The 26,813-nt window shown below is 40.3% G+C and overlaps 1 protein-coding gene across 1 annotated transcript in view; it reads left to right on the forward strand.

Annotated features, from left to right (window-relative positions):
- Nucleotides 1–26,813, forward strand: part of LOC145400196 (uncharacterized) — a 97,158-nt gene that overhangs the window by 49,189 nt on the left and 21,156 nt on the right. Inside the window, exons 9-11 of the mRNA XM_080272711.1 lie at nt 13,335–13,436; nt 20,102–20,293; nt 24,569–24,765. Of these exons, the coding sequence (XP_080128837.1) occupies nt 13,335–13,436; nt 20,102–20,293; nt 24,569–24,765 (491 nt within the window). The remainder of the gene's footprint in view (nt 1–13,334; nt 13,437–20,101; nt 20,294–24,568; nt 24,766–26,813) is intronic.

The following is a 26,813-nucleotide window of genomic DNA, read 5'->3' on the forward strand; positions in this document are numbered from 1 at the left end:
GTGATGGTTACCATATATGTCATAATCCAGGAAAAGAGTGGGACTTAGTAAAACTTGAATTTGTGCCTTAATGATGCCCAAGGTCAATAGGCAATAATCAGTGACTTGCATTATATTCTTGAATGACCCCCCCCCCTCCTACAAGTCACCATCAAGAAATGACCCCCCCCCCTCCTACAAGTAGCCATCCTTCTTCATATACTCTCTCACCTTATTTGTCCCCCTCCCCTTTTTTTTTTTATTTGTCATAAACCATCATTTTTCATTCATATCACCATATCATTGTTATTACTGTATACCTTGACCCCTTTGATACAGCAGTGTAATAGTTCAATTTATTTTTGCCACTTCCTGATGGTTTTGTTCAGTTCATGAAAAACTCCCCCATGTTATTGGGGTTAGTGATGGATATTTCTAACCTCTAGTTAAAAAGAAGGTCTCTCCTTTATTGTATGAAAACATCTGGTTATAGCAGTAATAGAAAACAAATTACATCAATAGAGTTCGTTGTTAATAGTGCAGTAACAACTTTTTACCCAGTGGTGACATGTGCTTTTATTCTGTTTAGTCTTACTGCCCCTCTTCTACATGCATCTACTTCAGTCTAGTGTGTCCATTTCAAAGTGGCAGCAATGTTTGCATTTAGCAGCTTATTTCCATAGTTAAGTACAGTACTAGAGTAAGACAGTACCATGGCTCTGTGTTATTTCCATAGCACTTTTTCATGACTTGCACCATACTCTTATGTTAATTTTCATGTTACAGGATATCATTCAAGATCAGGAAGTGGCAGTTTTAGATCAGGTTAAAATAGTCTGAGTATAATTACAACATTCCCAGCAATACAGTGTCAGCAAGGCCTCTTTGCAGCAACAGTCTAATAACCCCACAGTAGGACTCAAGTGGAGACTTGTTTCATTCCCTTTATTCTTGGGCTGTCTTCCTTCTTCTACAGTTGAGTACAAAGTTCACTTAATATTTCACCTTTTCTATTTTCACTTCTGCTGGCTGATATTCTTAAGCTGAGAGAGACTTGGGATGTTTCTCTGTTTATAGAAAATTCTTTTTTTATATGAAGCTTTAGAAGGAAGAGTGAAGGACATGTGCCAGGTGTAAATACACTTGAATAGTAGATGGACTTTGGTACCTTACTATACATTGACGGTCACAGCACTCCAATAAAAGTACTGTAAACATATCCCATTCAGGCCACTCCCTGATGACTCTGAGTTATGACTCGTACAGTATTCTGTTGTACATCCATTCTCTCTCATTCGCAGTCTCCCGTTCGTTCTTCTATCCACCTCACTCTTGCAGCACTTTTATAAAATATTCAGTCAAAAGATGCTATACTGTCTCCTAAAAGAATTCCCATATTGAGGTTGGCCACAGTATAGCTTATGTTTTCTGCAGACTGGAAGCTAAACCAAGTGCCAGAACCAAGGGATTACTTCCCAACAGCTGCTGGAAACTGAAATGTGTAATAAGATTTGTAAAAATGCAGGTGTCTCATTTTGGACTTTGACTGTCTGTACATTGAGTGTGCACTGAAAGCTTCCTTCTTGAGAGTGATGGTTATAGCCACATTTTGCTCTTATGGTAGTACATTCTAGGGTCAGTGGTAGCCAGCTATATACTGTACTACCTGTAAGCCACCTATCTATTACCAGCTACTATTTACAGTATATACAGTATACCAGCACCTGAATCTGATGATATAAGTTTTATGGTAGTTTCTTCTTGTTACTTCCACAGTTTTATTCAGCATAGAACTTTTTCAAATTGGAGAGATGTGAGGTTAAGTGCAGCCTTCATTAACCCTTTCTGTAAGAACAGTCTTTCTTCAGGTGCATAACATAATCTGGGATTGTTATTTATAACCTTTATTAGCCTCCGTCAAAAAGAATGGCCATTTCCAAGCATAATAAAATTGTTTGGAAGTATTGGTTGCAGCCTTCATTAACTCCTGTAATAAAGAGGTTTTTCCTAAGTCATGTAATTTGGAAGTAACAGTGGTAAACTGCAAAAATGTATTATTGTACTGAACTGGTTAACAGATTCTTTTATGACCACAACAGCATCTTTTCTTCATCCATTTTCAGTAACTCTGTCTCCATTGTCTTCTACCACCCACCATGGTATCTCAACACTTTTCATTGTTTCAGTTAAGGAGGTTTTAGTTTGATTGTTGTTGCTATCCCCAGATGATTAAACTCAAACTGAAGGAGTTAGATGTAGTTGTCATTAATTTTTTTTTTTAGACTGAAGGAATTAGATGTTGCTGTCATTAACCTTTTTAAGACTGAAGAAGTTAGATGTAGCTGTCATTAACTTACTTTCTGCTAAGGGTTTTTCCTGAGCTGAATAAAGTCATCTGGTGGCTGCAAAAAATAACTGCAGTACAAAAAGACATCATTGTGGTTGCAGAGTCAACATTTCTTCCATTGATGCAAGTGGTGACCTGCCCTTTTAATTCTGAGTCTCCCTTGTCTCCTTATTCTTGCGTCCATTTCCTCATCACTTCATTCTTAGTCTCCCACCTCTGTCATCTATCTGTTTGTCCATTCAACCATCATCCATTTGCCTAGTAATCCATCATCCGTCCACCTAACTGTCTGTGCCATCTATCATCCATTCGTTTAGCTATCTGTCCCACCTATCATCCATCCATCTAACTATCTGCCCCTTCTGTCAGCCATCCACCTAACTATCTATTCCTTCTGTCAGCCATTCGTCTAACTATCTGTCCCTTCTATCAACCATCCACCTACCTGTCTGTCGCTTCTATCAACCATCCACCTAACTATCTGTCCCTTCTATCAACCATCCTCATAACTATCTGTCCCTTCTATCAACCATCCACCTGTCCATCCATATATCATCTACCCACCTAACTGTCCATCATCCATCCACCTGACTGTTCATCATCCATCCACCTGACTGTCCATCAATCCATCATCCTTTCACCTAACTGTATATCCATCCATCCCATCTGCCATCATTCATCCATCTTAACTATCCATCCCATCTGTCATCCATCTACCAAACAATCCATCCATCGTCCATCCACCCAAGTATCCATCTGTCTGCTTGTTGATCCATCCATCATCCTTTTACTATGGTCAGAATGTTTACACCTGACAAAAATAGTTGCCTGAAAAACGAACCTTTCAGGCATTAGCTTGGTCAGTTTGAAGTCTGGGGGAACTGTATAACTGAATGATCTTTGAAGAAATGATGGGTGACTAAAGTATTTTAATGAAAGCGTGCTTCTTCCAAAGTGGCTGATGCCATCTCCTCGCTCTTTACATGTACTGAGCCCACAAATTGTCATTTAAGCATATGGCCATTGTTCTTCGTGGTTGTAAGTCAAATCAGTCTCCCAGTCTGACTACATTTGGGTTAGGAATCATTGTTAGGGTAGAAGAAATGCATGTTAATTTTTTTTCTCTGAACATAGCATGATGAACCCAGCCTTTGGCCCAAATGGGGACCTGTTCTACATCCACGACAAAACCGGGTGGTGGAACCTGTACAAGCTTACTGAAGGACAGCAAGAGGTTAACCTTACCCCAGAAGAGAGAGAAGTTGGCTGGCCCATGTGGTTGTGAGTACTGTTGTGCTTGTATGAGTATCTATAGAGTTGTTGGTACTGCCTCAGGCTCATCTGAACGTGAAGCCAGTAGACTAAAGGCTCAACGGTAATTTCTCATTTCTTGCAGTTCACCATCCTCATCCTAGGGGATAGGAAATGGGTTGAGGGATGCATATATAAGGCATTTGTATGCCCTGATATATTAGTCTGATTGCATGAAGGTGTCCCTCTCCAACACATAACTGGAGAGTTTGACTGGAATACAGGCATTCCCCATTAGGTTAATTGTTATGTAACCCCAGGCTCAAGTAGATGCAATTCGTGGTGAAGTCGCCCTTCGCTTGCAGTCCACCATCCTTCCTTCAGAGGATAGGGAAGGAACTGAGGAACATTTGTACTGTATAGCAGACAGACCTCGTGGGTGTATTAGTGCTACCTCAGGAAGGCATTCCTCTCCAGCATCAGTCCCCATTATACATAATATTTCTAATATCACAACTTGATCCATACATTTGGAGAGCTTTATAGGTAGCAGTGGAATTTTAGTAGTAATCTTTTTGTAGTTTACTGTGGGCTGAAGAACAGTAAAAAAAAATAAAAAATAAAAAAATAAAATGAGGATTTAATGTGATTTGCTTGGTCGTTAAAATTATAATTTGGTTATTCAGGGAGTCATACAGTGGTAGTTTGTTTATTCAGGAGGTTGTACAATGATGGTTTGTTTATTCAGGAGGTTGTACAATGATGGTTTGTTTATCGAGGGAGTTGTACAGTAATAATTTGTTTATCCAGGGAGTTGTACAATGATGGTTTGGTTATACAGGGAGTTGTACAGTGATGGTATGGTTATCCAGTTAGTTGTGCAATGATGGTTTGGTTATCCAGGGAATTGTACAGTGATGGTTTGGTTGTCCAGGGAGTTGTGCAGTGATGGTTTCGTTATCCAGGGAGTTGTACAATGATAGTTTGGTTATCCAGGGAGTTGTACAATGATGGTTTGGTTATCCAGGGAGTTGTACAGTGATGGTTTGGTTATCCAGGGAGTTGTACAATGATGGTTTGGGTATCCAGAGTTGTACAGTGATGGTTTGATTATCCAGGGAGTTGTAAAGTGATGGTTTGATTATCTAGCACTGCATTCTTTACTATGTACAATACCCATTATAGTGTGATTATCCAGCAAGTTGATCAATAATGATTTGATTATTGAGAGTTGTTCCAAGATTCCATTGATTGAAGTCCAGTTGGACAGTAGCACTCTGATTATGCAGAGTTGTACAGAAATAGTTTGATATCTAAGGTTGAACAAATAGTCTGATATCCAGAGTTGTAGAAACAGTTTGATGGCCAGAGCTGTTCAGAGATAATTTGAAGTCCAAACTTGAATAGGGATAGTATGATATACAAAGCCTTACCGTTTTGTTTTGATATCCAGAGAGTTATACAGTGATAGCATGTATATTAGGACCCCTGGTTATTGAAACACCCACTGTTATGAAGATGTCTGATTACTTAGATTCTTGATAATTCATACACAGCTGTAGTTTAGTTATATGAATACACCATAAACACTCTGTGATGGCATTTGGGATGAATTTTTCTCCCAACTGCAGTCCATCACTTCATTTTAATTCCACCTTCATGCTTATCCTACTCAACTGATTTTGTTTTTTCTTCATTCCTACACCCACAGGGTGGCCAAATACAGTGTGTGTGTGTCCCTCACTGTTTCACTCACTCACTCACTCGCTGAATCACTATACCATTTTGAAGGATGGGGTCCAGATTTTATGGGAGTGTTTTAAAGGATGGGGAGTATACATATAGTCTGTATACACATACACTGACTTAGGACCTGGGGGAGGGGGTTGTAAATGGTACCAGAACAGCAACAACAGGGCCCTGGGGTTACTTGGAGAGCAGACTTGGAGCTTACTAGTGTCATCAGATCTAAAAATGATGCCATATTTCCTCTTAAGGAATCCAGGTATTGGGGTTAGCCAAGGTACAGCTGATGTTCTGTATGGACTAGAAGCTAAATCAAATGCCAAACTCCTTAATTACTTGACAACATTTGCTGGGAACTGTTGGGAAAATAAATTTAAGATGTGTAATAAGATTTGTAGCGGTATGAGGGTCTCATCTTGGACTTTGACTCTTTTTATTGTCACATGGAAGAAGGATCAGTGAGTGACTGTACTTGTGGCTGAATGTTTCCTGCCTAGGGATGATGATTGTGTGGCCAGCTACCAAGCTTGTAGCCACATTTCACTCTCATGGTAGTACCTTGTAAGTTGATGGTGGTCATCCATTCGCTACCTAAAAGCTTACTGATGTGTAGTAAATATTCTTCAGTAATACATACTGTACTCTAAATCTAGTATGTTTAGTCATCAGTGAACACAAAGGAGATAAAATATATCATCAGAATTATTTTATTTATTTATTTATTTATTTTGGAAGGGTGGACCTGTCAGTACAACTGAAGGGTCAGGGAACTATGTTTCTTAGCGCCAGGTCCCTACGTTGTCTTGCCTGTGCCCTGTACAAACTTACACGCACACAGAAGGACAGTACAAAAATCTGCCTCTGTCTGTCTGTATATATATATATATATATATATATATATATATATATGTGTGTCTGTATCTGTATCTCTTTATCCATCTATCTATCTTTATCTCGTAGTCTGTCCATCTGCCTGTCTGTATTCATCTATCTATCTATATACCAGTATTTCTTTCTCTGTCTATATATATTGATGTATGTATGTATCAGTCCATCTCAGCAAATCTCTGCATTTCTGTCAACTTGTCCATATCTATTTCTGTCTGTGCATCCAATTTATGTGCCCTTCTCCCCTAGGTTTGGCCGTCATCCCTTTGCATTCAATCCAGCCAGTGGGGGGAAGGAAGTAGCACTGATCTCTGGCGATGTAAGTATATGTAAGGTTACTGAGGATGGATTTACAGAACATTTAAGGCACTGGATCCCCACATGTCACCTGAACAGTCAGGTAATTCACAGAGCATGGGGGCAGCATCTTGTGATGATATCAGGGATCACAAGTTGAGTGCAGGGAGGACATACCTTAACCAACACCACAACATAAAAACAGTGTATTTTTCATGTATGTAACACCATGGCCTGTTGATAACATTTGGCCCTGATCTGTGCAAATTAGTGTTATTAAAGTATCAGTGGAACTGCAGCAATGATAAAACAAGTGCCATAATTGTTTTTTGTGCAGTAAGAAGTTCTGAGAATAATCAGTCATTGTTAAAATAACAGGAATATGTAATATATGTAGGTAGGAAGAGGAAAGCCATCTTTGGGTTCAAGCAAGGAATGCAAAACGGTATTTTTTTTTTTTCTAATTACACTACTTCTTCCTTAGCCTTTATCATTCTTTTTCTGTGTCTGCCCTCCTCGCTTCATATTTCTCCCATCTTTCCTGTCACTTCTTATTGCTTTTCTTTCCTTTACAGGTGGCTTTACATTGAGTGACAAGCCAAATGGTTTCCAGTAAGCCAAAAAACCATTTACTATGCTGGGTGGTAACCATATAACCAAACCATACGTGCTCCCTACTTGTCAACAAGTGGGTTGGTGGAGGATTAGTGCCCCTCCCCCTAAAACAAATAACTCAAAGTCAAATGGCCACTCTTTACGGGATTGTGGCGTCTGGCATTAGATAGATAGACACTCAGCTAGCTGTCACTAAGATTAGTATATGCATCACTTATTTTTAGAAAGCTCTAAGCAATTTCTCTTCAATAAACATCCATTGCAAATGTATTTTTATGAATAAAGAGGGAGGAGGGGGGATTTTTTCCTTCCCATATTGTAGCATCTTCGAAGGTTGGGTCAGGTCTGGTTAAGTTAGGTTAGGGTAGGTTTTCTCTCATTATGGCATTTACTTTAAAATTAGGTTAGGTCATATGTGGTTAGGTTTGGTTTTCTCCATCTGTTTCTATGCTAAATGTAGGTTAGGTCAGGTCTGGATAGGTCAAGTTAGGATAGGTTAGGTTATATCCCTCCCTTTTTTTTTTTTTTTTTTTTTTTTTTTTCACTATCATATCCCCTTCCTTTGATAAGGGCTAAGGCATTGCCCCTGGCTAGAGGACTTTGATTTGGAGTGTATAGCACTTTATGACCAGGTGCCCTTCCTGATATCAACCAGTGTCCCTTGGGTGGACTTGAACCTCTGACCTTTTGGTCAGAGTGGAGCATTCTAATCCACTGAGCCGTGGCTGCTATGATAAATTTAGGTTAGGTCGTGTCCGATTAAGTTTGGAAATCTCTTACTATTATATCAACTACGTTAAAATAAGATTGTCCAGTTCAGTTAGCTTGGGTGATCTCCCTCTCTTGTGACATATATGTTAAAAGTAGGTTACACCTTGTCTGGTTAGGTTATCTCCCTCTGTTATGGCATGTACATTATAATTCAGTGAGGTCATGTCTGGTTTGATTATCCTCGTCCGTTATGGCATTTACATTAAAATTAAGTTGTCAGGTCTGGTTAGATTATCTCCCTTTCAGAGCTCTTGTTTGGCGAGCCACAGCTCGCAAATGCGAGTACCTGTATTTTTTCCCTTCGGTGAACAAATTTTACATGCAAGTCGCCTTTTGGCGTGGAGAAAATACATCCACTTCAAAACCCAGTAAACAGCAAAATAAGTAAATCTCACTTAAATGAACAAAAAAAGCACTTTGTGATCAATTATTAAGTCTTTCTTTGTCGCCTTTTTGAATGTTTAAAACCTCATTATATGATTCTAATCATCACAGTGTGTAAATAAATATATTTATTTGCTTGTAAAATATCTCGGCTTGTAGTCAGTTTGGCTACTAAAAATTTATTTGGCTCGTAAATCTGAAACCTTAGGAGCCAAGTGGCTCGCAACCATCGGCAGTTAGCAAGAGCCCTGCCTTTTTTGTGGTATTTACATCAAAACTAAATTGGTCAGATCTTGTTAGGTTTCTGTTATGGCATTTATAGTAAAATTAGGTTTGATCAAGTCTAGTTAGTTTATCTCTTCCTGTTATAGTATTTACATTAAAGTTAGGTTAGATTAGGTCAGGTTAGGTTAAGTTAGGGTAGGTTAGGTTACGGTATCTCCCTCTTATGACGTTTACATTAAAATTAGGTGTGGTCAGGTCTGGTTAGGTTACCTCTCTCTCTTTTGGCATTTACATTAAAATTAGGTTGTCATGTCTGATTAGGTTTGGTTTAGTTGTCTCATGGCATTGACTCATTATTAAATTTGTTTGTTAGGTCTGGTTAGGTTAGGTTAGGTTATCTCCTTCTATTATGGCATGTACATTAAGTTTAGGTTAGGTCAGGTCTGATTAGGTTAGGTTATCTTCCTCTCCTGTGGCATTAAATTTTGGTTTTGGTCGTCTGATTAGATTAGGTTTGTCTCCTTTTGTTATGGTATCTAAGTTAAAATAACATTAAATAAGATTGGTTAGAATGTTAGGTTTTCTGACCATGTTATGACATTTACATTACTATTAGGTTTTGTCTGGTTTGATTATGTCAGTCTGGGTTAGTTGGTAATTATTACACAGGGCTAAGCCAGTCTAGTGTTATCTAGTGTTATCAGAGTAGTCATCCAAGTGAGTCATGCTGTATAAAAACTAGGAGAAATTAAGAATCCTAGAACAGTGAAGGAGATACATAATTTAGAGCAAGGACTTCGTCAAATACATAGATTTCCAAGCATAACTATCAGCACGTGGGGCGTATTTTCCCATCAAGGAACATAAAGAGTTAACAATAGAAGAGGTAAAAATGAAAAATCCTCAGAGTCTTGGCAGTTTATCAGTGGAAAAACTGAGATGACAATTGGCAGGTTTTGTAGGGATGGGAGTATTTCTTTCACTGTTCATGTTTCCATTGCCTTAAATAAATAATGAGGTAGTTGTGTTCTTCCCTGTATTAGTGGATGAATAAACTCTACATTAGGGAGCCCAACAGCTGATGAAGAAAACTCCGTAATTGGTTGAGTGTGCCAAAGGTCCACTTATATAAATCCCTGTCATTGGCTGGGCAAAAATCATCTATTGCGACAGACTTGAGACAGGCGCAGTTTACAAACTGAGTAAAGCACCTTTAAAAATGGTAATGAAAGCCAAACTGCTGTGTTTGTGTAATGGTGCCATAACAATGCAGAACCTGAGCTACCGAAGTTAAGTTGGGTGCCTCAGCTTATGATCATGTTAGTGAATCCAGCCCCCGATGACCAAATGGTCAGTCTTATTTAAAGTCTAAGATGAATGTAGGTAAATTGCTGCTTTAACTAAAACAGCTTTAAGTGAAACATGCTTTAGGCTGTAGATTGAGAAGTTAAAAACACTCATTTTAGACTTAGTAACAGTTTATTCCTGAATAAAAAGAGTGTGTTAATGTATTAGCTTCAAAATACTGAAGCAGTTTTAACTGAAGCAGCTTAAAATGAGGACTGTTTGTATATAGATGAAAGAGGTAGACACACATGATACAGTAAACTCTCATTACCCATTGTTGCAATGTCCACCCCAACGCAACATACAGTGCACTTTGTTAAAGCAATATCCGGTGCTGAAATGGGATGTAACCGGTGGTTCAATACAGTATCTGGCATTGAGGTGTATCAACCAGCTTGAAAATGATAGCCAGCTGGCTGTGTATTACTGTGTTACTCTATTGTATCATTCCTTTTTTGTATTTTATGCTTAATTTTCATCTTTTACTCATGGGAAAGTTTTTAGGATAGAGGGTTGAGACAGATAGTAATGCAATATCCGGCTCGACACCAAATATTGAGCTGATGGGGGTTACTGTGCGATATTTGGTGTTTCACGTTATTCGGCGTAGGGCTTGGCAGAATTACACCAGATAATTGAGAATTTGCTGCGTGAGTCAAGCCCACCTGAGTTTCGTAGCTGCAGTATGACATCCCATACAAAACTTAGGTGTGGACCAGTGTTGCATGACTGATGAATTTGATTAATGTGTGAAAGTAAGTTTATAATTATTATTATCATTAATGTGTGAAAGGAAGTTTATCATCATCATCATCATCATCATCCGGACCTCCTTTCCCACGCTAGGGCAGGTTGGGGACTAGCAACGTCCTGACAGCCTGAGTTTGCCCAATTCAACTGGCTGCACTTCCATTCACTCATCATTGAAGTCGACAGAGTCCTGGCTTCATCAGATAGGCCCCCCAAAAAATTTCAGCACGTTGTATAGCTTCACCTATACCTATCTGATACAGTCAATCTGAATGCTGTCATGCTAAAAAGGGTGCCAAATCCCAGATTATGCGCTTCTCCACACGAAATTCATCCAGCCAGCTTGGTTGCCTGTCAGCCTTACCAACTTCCATACCTCTCTTTCCCACACACTCATCCACCATATCTCTCCACCTTCTTCTTGGCTCTCCTTGCCTCCTCCCTCCTTCAGATTTGCTCAGATATGCCTTTTTCACCACTCTATTGTCATCCGTTCTCTCCACTTGACCAAACCATCTCAGTACACTCTCATTGAGTCAGGTGTCACAGACTTCCTCACTCCACATCTTTCACGATTCACATTATTCCATATTCTATCCACTCTCTGTACTCCACATAAATTCCTCAGCAGTCCTGCTTCCACTGCTCTTGGTCTTGACTTTTCATTTTCATGCTGCACCATAGTCTCACATCCATATGTTACACTCCTATATGTAAGCCATGTGCAGCTGCAGCTGCAGCACTCAAGCCTCTGTTTTTTATCAAGGCCTTCATTGCAGCAGCTACTTTCCTTCCTTGTTGTCACTCTGCTTATTATTATTATTATTATTATTATTATTATTGAGTGTCAGACTCCATCCATGCAATTTTTCATTATTATTATTATTATTATTATTATTATTTATTATTATTATTTGTGAGAGAGTTCAAGTACCAGGATACAGTGATAGAAAAGAGAGGAAAATGTGCAAAAGAAGTGGAAAAAAGAGTTACACAGAGAAGGAAAGTAGCTGGTGCTATGAAGGCCTTGATAAGAAACAGAAGCTTGAGTGTTGCAGCTGCACGAGGCTTACTTGGAGTGTTAGTGCCAACTTTAACATATGGGTGTGGGACTATGGTGTGACATAAAAATGAAAAGTCAAGAGTGAGAGCAGTGGAGATGGGGCTGCTGAAGAATGTATGTGAAGTACGGAGAGTGGATAGGATATGAAATAATGTGATTCATGAAAGATGCAGAGTGAGGAAAACTGTGAACACCAGAAACAAAGAGAGTGTACTGAGATAGTATGGTCATGTGGAAAGAATGGATAACGCTAAAGTGGTGAAAAAAAGGTCTTTGAAGGAGGGAGGAGGTGAGGTAGGCCAAGGAGAAGGCAGAGGGGTATGGTAGATGAGTGTGTGTGAGGAAGAGAGGTATGGAAGTCGGTGAGGCTAGGGGACTGACAAGAGATCAAGCTGGCTGGATGAACGTTGTAAGAAGAAGTGCATGATGAAGGATTTGGCACCCCTTTTAACGTGGCAGCGTTTGGATTGACGCTATTGGATAAGTTTATGTGAAGCTGCTGAATGTCGTGAAAGTTTTTTGGCGTATCAGGTAGAACCAGGATTCCAGGGGCTTGAATGATGAGTGAATGGAAGCATGGCCTATTGGACTGGGCAAACTTGGGCTGTCTGGGCATTGCTACTCCTCACCCTGCCCTAGGGTGAGAAAAGAGGTTGGATGATGATGATTAAAATTATTATTATTATTATTGAGCATCAGGCTTCACCTATGCAATTTTTCATTCATTAACCATTTATATTTGAGGTGTCAGTCTGTTGTAATTTTTCTTACTGAAAATAAAGGAAAGCTCAGATGCCAAGTCCTTGAATACATTAGAGGTGTCAAACTGTTGTAATTTTTCTTGCTGAAAATAAAGGAAAGCTCAGATGCCAAGTCCTTGAATACAGTGCTAGATGTATCAGTTTCCCTTAAAAAAAAAAAAAAAAAAAAATCTTAACTGACACCCTTCAGCCTGTATTTCAGTATTGCTACTTCGTTTCTGTAGTCATTATTACACTGATCATCACCATTTTCAGTTCTCTGACTGTACCACTTTCTCATAATGGTAAAATCACAGCAGCCATCCAGCATGTACATTCCCCGTTTTTCTCTCCAGCTCTCTAATGTAAGAGTTACCTGGTATTCTCAGGCCATCCTGTAAGTAAGTAGTCAGCTCTGGAAGAGTTCTCCTCAGTTTGTCCATCTGGGACTATCTCAGATCTTTGAAATGCATTATGCCTAGGTCTTTCACAGTGGATGGATCTAGACTTTAGCTTTCATTTATTCAGTTTTCTTCAAAAAGGACATCCCTGCATGCCTCTAGTCTTAGAGTCTTTCTCTTTTGCATAACAAAGCAACAAAATATAAATCTCTTGTGTTTTAAGAGACTTGATAAGTGTGAGAGCAGGGACTGCAGACTTTTCTCTTTGTACTAGCAAATAGGTGTAATAACCATTTAACTCTTCTCTTGTGTAAACAGTATACAGTATTATATGTATGGCATGAGAGTGAGACTCTCACTTTTTGTTCAAGTCTCCCTGAAAACACAGTGAGCTTTGTTCTAAGTCTTCCTATTCTGTGTGAACATAGGAAACAGGGCCAGGGTGATGATGATGCTGATGATGATGATAATGATTATGATGATGATATTGATGATAACATAATCCAACTCAATTTGTACTACTCTGACAGGAATTAAGGATATTAGACACAGAGAGTGGCAAGAGCCGGACCCTTCACACAGGCTATACCGTTCACATGTGTGGTCTCACATATTCCATTGATGGCACCTCGGTATGTATGAATAATCTCCTATATTGTCTTCATCTCTCATATTTGCTAAGTCATGGAGCCAGAGAAGTATTTGGAATGTCATTATATTATTGTATATTCCATACTTCATTTTCATTGCTTTATCCTTCTGTGCAATTCACTTTTTTTTTTTTTTGGTAGGTGGGGACACTCACCATCCATTCACTCGATGTAGTGCTGCTTTGGGTGTCTGCCCTTTCCTCTCTTCCATCCTTCCTCTTCTGCCATTCTTTCCTTCAATCTTTCCTCTCTCTTCTGCCTATGGATGACTTTACTCTCTCTCTTCTGTCTTTCCTTCCTTTATTCTTTCCTCTTCCTTCTGCGTATGGGTAACTATACACAAAGTGACAAGTCAAATGGTTTCCTGTACACTAGGAAACCATTTCCTTTGCTGGGTGGTAACCATATAACCAAATTATGGTGTTTGGTGGTTTAGTGGGTAATTTAGGTACTCCAATCAAATCGAGCCAGTGTAGGTTTATATCCAAGGGATGGTTGGGATTTATTGCTCATGTAATGCCACTCAGGGATGAGTGAGGCTGGTTACTCTCGTCTTAAATGTCAGGACCAACTTGCCTGGCCCGTGTTTCCTATACTCCTAATGGGGTGACATAGGATTAGGTGATGGATGGATGGATTTTTTTTTTTTTTTTTTTTTTTTTTTTTTTTAATAAGGAGGAATTAGTTTTCTCCCCATGGGTGTTCATGATGGCCAGCCTTTTTCCCATTGTGCAAGGGTTGCTAAATTTTTCATGGCACAGAACAAACTCCCAAATCCAATAATCCATCTCGCAAAACCTTCACTTTCCTAAAAAAAATTTCATACTGTAGGGAGTGTTGATATTACTTGCCTTCACATAGTCAGTGCATATTTGAAGACAAAGTTTTTTTTTTTATGAACATGTATAAAAACAAATGATAATTACTAATATAGCACACTTAGCCCTACTATATTTACTTTTAATGGTACTGTTGGCAGTTTATGACATGATTGTCTCATATTTTTAATTAAATTTGTGTATTCCAAAATTTTCTATTTTCCATAAAGCCTTTGGATTTTTATATTTGATTTTTTCTGTATTGTATGTATATTAACCCAAGTTAGGCAACCTAACCAAGGTAGGCAACCTTGTAGAGTAGTCTGTAGCACTGGTCTAGCAGGGCAGTACTCTCATGGTGGATGGAAAGCTGATGACATGGAGACCTGGAGCTCCCGTTTCATCAGCTCTTGAGACTAGTTCCTGACCATCCCGTTTTCTATCTACCTATCTATCTATTGCCAGACGCCTCAATCCCATTTGGGGTGGCCACAAACAAATCGCCTCCAAGTCGCCCTGTTCCCCGCCATTTCACTGCCCTGCTCCCAACTCACACCCCCCTCTCTCTTATACCTCTCCACCCCATCCCTCCATCTCATCCTCGGCCTCCCTCTCCCTCTTCCCCCCTCCACCTCACTCACATACACATCTTCGTCAGTCTTTCACCCTCCATCCTCTCCACATGGCCAAACCACCTCAGTGTGTTCCTCATAACGCTTCCTATCACATCCACATCCACACCACAACGCTCCTTTATATCCCCATTCGTCAGCCTGTCTCTCCATGTGATTCCACAGGCTCCTCTTAAATAACTCAGTTCCACTGCTCTCACTCTTGATTTGTGTCCTTCCAACAACGTCCAAGCTTCACTTCCATACGTTAGAGTTGGTATCACAATACTGTCATGTAGTAACTTTTTCACTTCCATGCCCACTTCCCTGTTTCTTATCACTTCCTTCAAGGAACCAGCAACCTTTCTTCCCTGCTGTACCCTTTCAAGCACTTCACCCTCCAAACCTCCATCCTTACTCATCACACTATACAAGTACTTAAACGTACTCACATTTTCCAATTCCTCACCATCCAACCTCGCTGTACATTCACTGACTTCACCTCTCTCAAAGACCATCACTTTACTCTTCCCTACATTCACCTTTAGATTCCGTTTCTTACACACTCTCCTAAACTCATCCACCAAGCCTTGAAGCTCCCCTTCGTCTTCACTCAACAACACAGTATCATCTGCAAACAACAGTACAGGGAGTTTCCAAACACTATCCTCTCTCACCAGGGCCACTCCAACATCCACTACCCTACCTTGTACCTCTTTTATTACCCCATCCATGTACAGATTGAACAACCATGGAGACATGACATCCCTGTTTCAACCCAACTTTCAAAGAGAAAAATTCACTTAGTTCACCATCGTACATACTCTTCACAGCATTCAACAACTTCCCACCTACTCCATATATTCTTAACACTTTCCACAATCCTTGTCTATCCACCCTGTCATATGCCTTCTCCAAATCCATGAAAGCCGCATACAACTTCTTTCCCTTCTCTAGAAACTTTTCCACTAAAGATCTAAGAATGAATATCTGATCTACACAACCTCTTCCCTTCCTGAAGCCTCCCTGTTCTTCTCCAACTAATTTCTCTGTTCTTTCTCTAACTCTGTCAATAAGTATCCTACCATACACTTTTCATGTACTTTTATTATATCTCTTGTAAAATCTGCTTCCAAGAGATTAGGTGTGTTAAACAGACTCCATACTTTCTTTACCCCTGCACAGTTGTTGACTTTATACATGGGTTTTGTTTGCCCCTGTGTAGAGTACAACTTTCATGTGTGGGGAGGCTCCCCATATACAGCTCTTCTCAACAGGGTGGAGTCAAAGGCTTTTCATCTCATTAACTCTTCTGCTCTTACTGGCTCCCTTCAACCTCTGTCTCTTCACTGCACTGTTGCATCTTTTTCTCTTTTATATCACCACTTCAATGGTTACAGTTCCTGTGAACTTTCTTCTTGCATCCCTCCACCTCTACAGTGGGTGCATAGCATCTGTTTAGCAACAAACTCCCATTCCTTTTCTGTTCAACTCTCTAATGCAGGGGTTAACCATTATTCCCAGTCCTTCATTTATGCAACATGTCAGCTCTGGAATTGTCCCCCTCTGTCTGTACTTCCTGCTTCCCATGATCTCCAGTCTTTCAGACACAGTGTGTCCAGGCATCTTGAAATGAATGGATCTTGAATTTGGCTCTCTGTTATATTGTTTCTGTTTTTTTCTTGGAAGGAAAAGTTTGCTTGCTCCTGGCCTTTGGTTTCTTCTTCCTTGCATAAAGAAAAAAAAAGCACTGTAGGTAACCTGGGGTAGGATATACCCAACAGAAGAAGAAAAAAAAAATGTTTTGGATTTATTGAGCTGCAAAACTACAGGAAAAACTTAGAGCCATTGTGCTTTCTTTTTAACCCAAAACTGAATATCATAGTTTCTTATTATGAAAAAAAAAAAAAAATGAAATTTATATAAAAAATTAAGAAATTATTTTGTAGACATTGCTGTTGTAAGGTTTGTGTCTTCTTATCTTGTCTTCTCTGACACATGACCACACACTATCGTCGATTACTCATATACAGTATTTTATAAAGTTCATATGAAACACAAAAACATGAACAAAAACATAAAAAAAATAAATAAATAAATGGTTCACTATAACGGGGTCCAGAGGGTCCTGGGGTCACTATAAGTTGATCCACTTGACCATACACTGTCAAACAGTACTCAAATATCTTAAAAGTGTTCACATAATGTTCACATAACATGCAAATGCCATTATCACTTTCTGTCACTACAGTACAGTATATGTAAAATTTGTACTGTAGATGCAACCTGATTTATATAATTCCCACAAAAAGGCATCTAGGAGCAGGGGACCCCCACCTGCAAAGAGGGCCTAAAGGGGGGTGAAGGTAGGGGGATGCAGAGATTCGCAGCCCACATAATTACCACTTGACAATCAGTGATGCAGTTAGTGGGAAATTATCAGGTTGCCTCTCTACTGTGGACGGTAACCTGGGGTGTATGATTCCCACAAGCACAAAAAAGGTATTTAGGAGCAGGGGTAGAAATAAGGCACCCCCACCTGCAAAGAGGGTCTAAGGGCGGTTGAAGGTAGAGGGAAGCAGAGATTTGCAGCCCTCATAATTTTCACATGACAACCAGTGACGCAATTAGTGGGAAATTATTACCCCTGGTTGCTGATTCCGGGTTAAATTTATGGTACATATCGTATAGGCGAAGACTTAATTTAAAATAAAAATTCTGCCTTCGAGAGCAGTGTTTGCATTTTTCTGTTGTTGTTGTTGTTGTTTCCTCTTGTATTCCACTTAGGGTGTTGGATGCTTTTATTACTGACTGTACAGTTTCAATTTTATGGAACAGTAGTGACAAAACTACTGTATTGCAGTTTCAAACCAGAATTAATATAAATCTATTGTGGTAGGTGGGGGCACTCACCATCCACTTACTTGATGTAGTGCTGCTCTCAGGTGTCTGCCCTATCCTCTCCTCCATCCTTCTTTCCTTCCATCCTCTTCAGTCATTCGTTCCTTCAGTCTTTCCTCGTCCTTCTGCCTATGGGTGACTTTACACTCCCTCTTCTGTCTTTCTTTCCTCTTCCATCTGCTTGTGGGTGACTCTACACTGAGTGACAAGCCAAATGATTTCCTGTACACCAGGAAACCATTTACTACTCTGGGTGGTAATCATATAACCAAATTTTGGCACCTGGTGATTTAGTGGGTAATTATGAAGCTCCAATTGGATTGAGCCGGTGAAGGTATCCATCCAAGGGGTGGTTGGGGTTTATTGCGCATGTAATGTCACTCAGGGATGAGTGAGGCTGGTCACTCTTATCTTAAATGTCAGGACCAAATGCCTAGCCGCGGGCTCCTATGCTCCTTATGGGGCAACATAGGACTGGATGATGGATGGATGGATGGAATGAGGATTGGCACGAATTAGTGCTCAAGAACCTTGCTGAGCTTAAAAAATGAAATGGAGGAGACCATCATCCACTCACATGATGAAATGCTGCCAACTTCTTCCTTCACCTTTATTATTCATTTTCTGTGTCTGCCCTCCTCTCTTCTTATTTCTCCCATCTTTCCTGTCACTTTTTATTACTCTTTTTTCCTTTTCAGGTGGCTCTGCATTGAGTGACAAGCCTATTGGTTTCCAGTAAGCCAGGAAACCATTTACAATGCTGGGTGATAACCATTTATCTAACCTATATGTGTTCCCTACTTGCCAGCACATGGGATGACAGAGGGTTAGTGCCCCTCCCTGTAAAACAGCCAACTAAAAGTCAAATGGCCACCCTGTACGGGATTATGGTGTCTGGCTATAGGTAGATAGATAGATTGAACAGTAGCCCAATTAGATATAATAGAAATTGACAACATACAGTAACACTGTAGCAGTTTATACAGGAACCCAGAATCATCAGATAATGTCTGATGAGTGACATACCTGTGATGTTTTGGAAAAGTACGTACAGTAACTAGTTTTGTGTAATTTTATTCAGTGGTAGGTGGTGGCGACCATCATCCACTCATTTGATGTAGTGCTGCCTACTTCTTCCTTAGCCTTTATCATTCTTTTTCTGTGCCTGCCCTCCTCTCTTCCTATTTCTCACATCTTTCCTGTCACTACGTATTACTTTTCTTTCCGTTACAGGTGGCTTTACATTGAGTGACAAGCCAAATGGTTTCCTGTAAGCCAATAAGCCATTTACAACACAGGGTGGTAACCATATAACCAAACCATACGTGCTCCCTACGTGTCAAGTGGGTTGGTGGAGGGTTAGTGCCCCTCCCTGTAAAACAAATAACTCAGAGTCAAATGGCCACCCCGTACGAGATTATGGCGTCTGGCAATAGATAGATAGATAGATAGATGTAACTAGTTTTGTGTAATTTTATTTTTGTATCATTGAGGGAGGATTTGTACAATCATGCTGGGAAATGATGTCACAAAGTCCATTGATTTTTTAGTGAACTTTGTGACATCACTTAATATGGCAACTGTACATGCTTGCATATACTCAGTTGAGGTACATAAGTATAGAGAAGTTCTTTATTCAAAATATACAACAGTTTTGGCCAAAAGAAGCCTACATTGGGCTGAAATCATTGTACCTGTCTTTGCAATAAATAACTGTTCATATGTACAGCAGGTACACTTCATACATCTGAGCAGGTCATGGTGTGGAGATATGAAGACACAACTGATTATATTGTTGTTTGATCTTTGTCTGTCTGACCAAGCAGACTTGTTGATCACAGGTAAGCATTTGCTGCTGTGTGGTCATCCTAAAAGCACAGTACAGTACATACACTGTGTAATGATCCAGCACCCCCCTGTGGTAGACATCACCTCACCAGGGTCAGATCAAGGTCCTTCCCATAGTGAGGTGGAATAATGTTGCAGAAACTGGCAGATCAGCTTTATAAGTAATAATGGAAATTCAGTAGGCAGTATTTTCTCTGTACTTACAATGGAATTAAAAGGAAAGAAAATATAAAAATATATTTAATGTGTGTTTTTTAGGTGTTATGATCTGGCACCCTCTTATGGTAGACATCACCTCCCCATGGTTGGACCAAGGTCCTTCCCGTAGTGAGGTGGAATAATGTAAGAGAAACTGGCAGATTAGCTTTATATGTAATAATGGAAATGCAATTGGCAAGTTTTTTCTTTGTACTTACAATGGAATTAAAGGAAAAGAAAATGTAAAACCATAGTAGCATGTGTTTTTTAGGTGTTCGTTGTGGCTGGTGATGGTGGTCGGTGCCCTCGTGTGGTGCGGGTGCAAGTAAAAACAGGTAGTGTAGAGACAGTAAGCAGTGTGCAAGACCTTTCCATAGACTCTGGCCACATCAGCATCCCGACCCACATCCAGTTTCCCACAACGCTTGACGACGTGGCATATGGATACCTCTACCTGCCCAAGGTTAGTAATGCATGAGAATAATGTCACATTTATGTAATGCACTTGGCACAGTCATAGTGGGATACTGTATCTCATTGCAAAAGACTTCTTAATTTTACACACACACACACACACACACACACACACACACACACACACACACACACACACACACACACACACTCTCTGAGGATAGTTAGGGAGTTCTTATTACAGAACAGCTGGAAGAAATATATATATATATTGTGAATACTTCAGGTTCTCTAAAACACAAAGTAGTCCGATGAACAGATATCATAAATCAGGGATCAGGTTATCAGGAGTGTTGCTCTTGGGCTAATGGTAAACAGACATAAAATTAATAAATTTATTACAATAACAATAACAGGTCCTTATAAGTCCCCTTCATGAAATATGATATAGTTTCCCAATGTTAAAACTTTGAGTGTTGGGCCTCTCCTGTATCCCTGGGTGTTCCATAATATTAGCCATCCGTGTACCACACGGGCAGGAACGCCTCACAGGAGTCACTAATGGGTCATGAAGGATGCCTTTTCTGTCCGGCCCTCGACAAAAGTAGGACCCTAATGAAGAAACCCACAAAATAAACAATTCACAGCCAAAAGTTCACCCAGTAATGGAAAAATTACCACAGTCATGACGAACTCAATATAAAACCACAAAATTAACACAAAATCACCGAAGAGAAAGGAAGTCAAGAGTTACTTTACCTGGATGGCGGTTGGGGAGCAACTGACGGTACTGCGAACGGAAACTACCATCTAACCTCCTATACCACATCATGCCCCTTAGCTACTTGCCACCTCACCAGACGAACCCGAGCCGAATAACAAACAAAAAGGACAAACCAGTGTCCAAGCTGAACAACAGTCAGGCATAAAGCACTTAGCATACTATACCCTCACATCTATATCAAACAACATACTCCCACACAATCCCACAGGAGCAAATGAAAGTGCCCACCCCAACCCAGTTTGTACCACTTCCCTCCCCACTTGTATCATCATGATAATAGTACAGGACCTCACATCAGAACACCTTCCTAATGTTTACTTAGCCAGAGTATGACATGGTTGTAACCAGTCTTTACTTCAATACAAATACAGACTCTGCCTTTCATTGTAATGCCACCCCTCTTATCAGTGCATGTACTGTCTCCATACTCACTGCTGTTACAAGTTACAACATATTTAAGCCATCATCAAAACCTTACAAATGATCAGTTTCAGCTAAATGGCTGGATTTTTGCAGGCCTCTGGTTTCACATCAGGATGAGCCATGGGTAAGAATAACAGCAGCAGCAGCAACATGTTCAGGATATCTTCAGTTATCTATACAGAGTGTGGGTCTTCTTAATTTATGGTGTATTGAACAGCTTTGTTGAGTACTGGTAGTCATGTTTTCTTTCCTCTGCTAATATTTTTCACTTTATTATCTTTCACTGCAATTTGTTCTGCCTAGTTTACCTAGGTAGGCTGTAAGTAGAGACAGTTCTTGAGAATGGCAGGAGGGACTTCATCAGGCCTATATGCCTTGCCAGTATTGAGACCAGTGAGGGCAGAAATTTTTTTTTTTTTTTTTTTTTTTTTTTTTTTTTTTTTTTTGTGTCTGACACTGAGCATAGGCTTCACAGCCTGCTCTCAAGGCCCAGTAGTCCTCCTACATCCCATACACCTCTCTACATGTCACCACTTTGGGGCTAACACCCACCGTCCATATTGAATACATGCTAGGGCTGTCTCATACAGGACTGGTGTATTGGTATTAGCAGGGGTATTTTTACGACATGTCGGCAGGTCTTCTGGTAGATCAGTAAAGTCTGATTTCCTGAAATTCAAATCCTTAAACTGGTCCCTGCCCCAGTGGGGATTTGAACCTGGGTCCAGTAGGACTGCAGGCCACCTCTCTACCGACTGAGCCAACTGAAGATATTTTATTGTCAGTCATGAGGTAGTCAGATAGGGGAAGAGATGGAGATAGCTCCAGAATTGTTCAAGCTGTTATTGGAGGAGAGAGTATGGGCAAAGAGTTCATACTTATCGGTAGAAGAAACAGATACAGAGCCATCGGATCATAAAAGAGGAGGGAAGGAGGATGAAGTAAAATTGTTTGAAAGGTGTTTGAAAAGATACCAGAATAAATGGAAAGAATTTGAGTCAGAGTTCAAAGCATTTAGTACAAATGAAATTATTCTTAGCAGAGCAAATAATAGACTGCACACTTCCAGGCAGAAACATAAAAGAGATGAGATTCTTTGGTGAGTTTGCATTAGTACCTTTTTTAGACCTTTTCCTTGTTGTGGGCAACATTAGAACAAGTGTGACTAAAACATTTTTTGTTATTAGTAAAAGAGTAAGATAAAGGATTGTATGTTTCCTTGCCCGAGAGAATAACCTCTGTAATGCGCAAGGCAGACATAAATGGCACTTGGCCATGACAGTAGTAATCATTCCAGGGAAAATCAAAGAAGCATTTTCAAGGGCCTTCCAATCAGGAGCCCCAAAGTACCACAGACACAGCTTTTTGGAAGGGTGCACAGGCCTAATTGGACCAATAGGACAGATTAAGGTGATAAAGGTCATCAGAGGAGCCCTAAGGAAAGAAAAGATCAACAGAATAAACAGAAGGATTGTAAGCAAAAGGTGATGTATGTTGGAACTCCATCAAAGATCATTAAGAATATGGGTAGGATGCTGTACAAGCTGCTGTAGGTCACTCAGGAGAGAAAAAATGTTGGCTTGCTCAACAGGTGGTTCAATGAATGGAGAAGAGAACCAGAGATGGTGGTGAACATTGAAATAATCTAGAATGGGGATTTCAGAGAAGGGAGCAATTGATGGAATGTGTTATATCTAGGAAGTAAAACACTCGACGAATTTTTCATAGTCAGTGTAACTAGGGTATAAGAACACCGCACAGATATATTCAGCAAGAGAATGAGATGATAGCCAAAGCCATAGTTTAGAGAATTCAGAGGATTCAAGTTCAGGAGCATGAGAGGAAGATATGTTGTTGTATGCAGATATAAAGCAACCACCTTTGGCTTTGAAATTAGTGTAAAGAATGTAGGAGGATACAGAGAAGGGTTTGGTACCAGTTGCCTCAGATAACTGAGTCTCAGTGAGGGAGTGAAGGTGAGATTTAGAGGAAGAGAGGTGGTGTTCAACAGTGAGAAAGTAGAGGAATGGCAACAAATGTTTGCAGAAATGAATAGAGAGAGAGGCAGATATTGGTACCATACATCATGCTGGGTTGTCACCATGAGAGGGGCGAATGGTGAGGGCTTTTATGGTCCCCTCCCCCCTCCCCCTGGGAATGTGGAATTAAGGCTTTTGGATATAGCTAGAAAGATTTTGCAAATCATTACATCTTCCCTGTTTCCCAGTTACTTTTAGAGTGCTGAAGAAAGACACCTTCCCACAGTGGCACTGATATAACTGGGCACCTTTGCTGTCCAGTGACACAATTGCCCCACAACTCCTTCCATATCCCCCTTAAAAATAGATGATGGACTGCAGAAGGATGACTTCAGCTTGCAGTCCACTGGTATCACATTCGTATTAACATGGGGTTAGAGTAGCAGTAACAACATCAACAACCACAATAGCAGCAAGAATATGGGTTGAGAATAATCTAAAAACAGAGTGCTTGTATAGTACTCATTCCACTCTCACAGGTGTCATCTCTCCATCTTGAGTGCTGAACTGTAACATGAGAGTAATATAGAATTTGGAACTAGTCATGAAGAAGTGTTTTGGAAAAGTTCTCATATCGTAATATTGTCTTATTGTACCACTGAGTTATGGGAAATAACAAAAGTGCAAAGTTAAGGTGGATGAATTACAGTGAAATACATGTTGTTGACTTAGAATGCCCTTACCAGAACAAAGACTATTACAGCCTGGTCCAAAGCAAGCAACAGCCCACAGAGAGTAATAAGATGTGTACAGAGGTCTTACCTAACAACCACCTTTGATTCTATTTTTTTGGAAATTCTGAAATACAGATATCATGCTATATATACAGGCAGACTGTACTGTGCACTATGTCAGGAATATGTTCTAAAATATCACAGCTTTACCCTTGCAGCTAATTCTAAAAAGTGGGGGAACTGTCAACTGGCAGATTAGCTTTATAGGTAACGATGGACCTTTACCAGGCAGTTTTTCTGTATGTTACTGTATCATTACTGTGAAAATGTTCATATCATACTTGATAAATAAAAGGGCAACTTATGAGGACGTACTGTGCTGAACTATCTTTGGTGTGGGTCAGAACAAAGACTACCACGCCCCAACCGGAAGCAAGCCACCCCTACTAGTGAGAGTCCATGGTGGCCCTACATCCGCTGCTACACCCGTCCTCAACTTGGAGTATCAGTTCTTCACCTCTCGGGGCTTCACTATCCTTGATGTCAATTACCGTGGTAGCACTGGTTATGGGACGGAATTTAGGAACAAGCTCAATGAAAAGTAAGTTGAGAAGTGAAACAATATTGTGCACTGTAGTATCGCCATTAGAAGTGTTAGAACTTCCTTGTTTACTATGGTTATGAAAGGTTTTGCATGAAAATTTTTTATATGATAGCAAAATGAAATTTATGGTTACATTGACATTTACAGACCATTGCCTTGCTAGTATGTGTAGGTCTTTTTATCTAATGATAGCTGTCCATGGAGTGCATTCTTGAGCCATTTCCTTGCTTATTTCCCTTAGCCAAAGGTCTCTATGCAGGACTTTACCCTAGATCATTGTCTGCTTGCCTCTGGGCATTCTAACTACCACATTGAACTCCATTGATCTTCCTCACCCTGTCATCCTTCTCTCTCCTCTCAGCATGTCCAATCCACCTCACCTTCTTGGTTTGCATCACTTACATGATTCTTCTAATGCAAGATTTCTCATGCAAAATACTAGTCACATTTCTGTTTCTTTGTGAGACCTGCTTTTCTGTCTCAGTTCTCATTTATTTACATTCCAAACTACATGTATCCCTTTATTTCACAGGCCAATCCTTTATAACACTGCACTGACATACTCTGTAGAAAGTGCTCTTGGTTCTTGTTGCTCAATCTTGATCTTTCTGACTGAGCAGACCCGTTGGGTGCAGGTAAGCTACTGCCCCCGTGGTCTGAAAGTAAAGCCCATAAATTTCATCCATTTGCTGCTCATTCTGCCAGTGAATTTGTACTCTTCTCTTCCCATGCACAACATGTTCCTCTGAGATCAAAGCTCCCTGTTGCATTCCAGGTGGAATGAGAGAAGGAAGGAAACTCTCTGATATTCAGCATTTGGGAAGGAATGAGATATATGGAAGGTGGAACACAGTAATAGCCTGGGATTGTCAGTGACAGTTTATGAGTAAAGCAATGTTGCGTATGATACAGAAACAAGCTCAGTGAAAAATATGAATCATATACCAAAGCTTTATATGTATTAAAAAGGGAAAGGTACACCCCCAGTTTTTTACAGTAATATCCCAGGCTGCTTAGTCACTGGCAGCATCCCTATGCACTCCCTTATCCCTGAGGTCACATTCTGTGACCTCATCCCAGGTCTTTTTTGGTCTGTCTCCCGCAGCCCAACCCCTGACATTCACACTTCTCACCTTCCGCATCCAGTTATCGACCTTCATCCTCTCAACACGTCCAGATTTTCTCAGTGTAGCCCTCCTCATCACAATACCAGTACACTCCAGTCCCATCCTTTCTCTCAACTCTTCAGTAGCAATCCTGCCCCCCCCTTCCCCCCTGCGATTTTTTCCTCTTCCTGAAAATGAAAACCCAGTTCTAGGATGTGACACCATCGAGGAGATCCAGGAGGAAATTGCAGACGGTCCTGAACAAGCTGATTCTCAAGGACTTCCAGAACACTTTCCAGTCATGGGGAAAGCACTGGGATTGATGTCTGCACACCCAGAGGGACGATGTTGAAGAGGATGATGGTGATTAGGACTTAACATAAGCTTTTTTCCTTCTTTATCCAATTTTTGACCAGCATCTCATACTCTCATTGCATTCATGATACATTCCACCTATTTCTCCTCAACCAGCATGCTCACATCACCATATCCGTCTACACATCCCACCCAAAATAACGTAGCTAATGTTCTTTCCAGCAGTCATCCTAGCTGACCCTCCCCTGAATCTGACTTATGTAGGTAACAGACATTCACCATCCTCCTACTCACAGTCTCTATAGCTTCCCCCTCTCTACCCTTCAAACTCCCCACATTCCATGATGCCACTCTGAACCCCTTAGACGATTTTATTTCAGCGAAGTTAAGTAACGTTGGGTCTGGTTAGTACTTGGATGGGTGACCGCCTGGGAACACCAGATGCTGTTGGCATAACGTTCTCCTTACGTGTCAGGTGGGGTTGGTGGAGGATTAGTGCCCCTCCCTGTAAAACAATTAACTCTAAGCCCTTGGCCACCCTGTTTGGGATACATGGCGTCTGGCAATGAATGAATGAATGAATGAATTGTTTTTAATGCTTCTGCTTTTCTTTTTTGTCGTAAG

This window comes from Coenobita brevimanus, chromosome 51 (assembly GCF_032717465.1).
Source record: "Coenobita brevimanus isolate Jiangsu-jjx chromosome 51, ASM3271746v2, whole genome shotgun sequence".
Taxonomy (NCBI): Eukaryota; Metazoa; Arthropoda; class Malacostraca; order Decapoda; family Coenobitidae; genus Coenobita; species Coenobita brevimanus.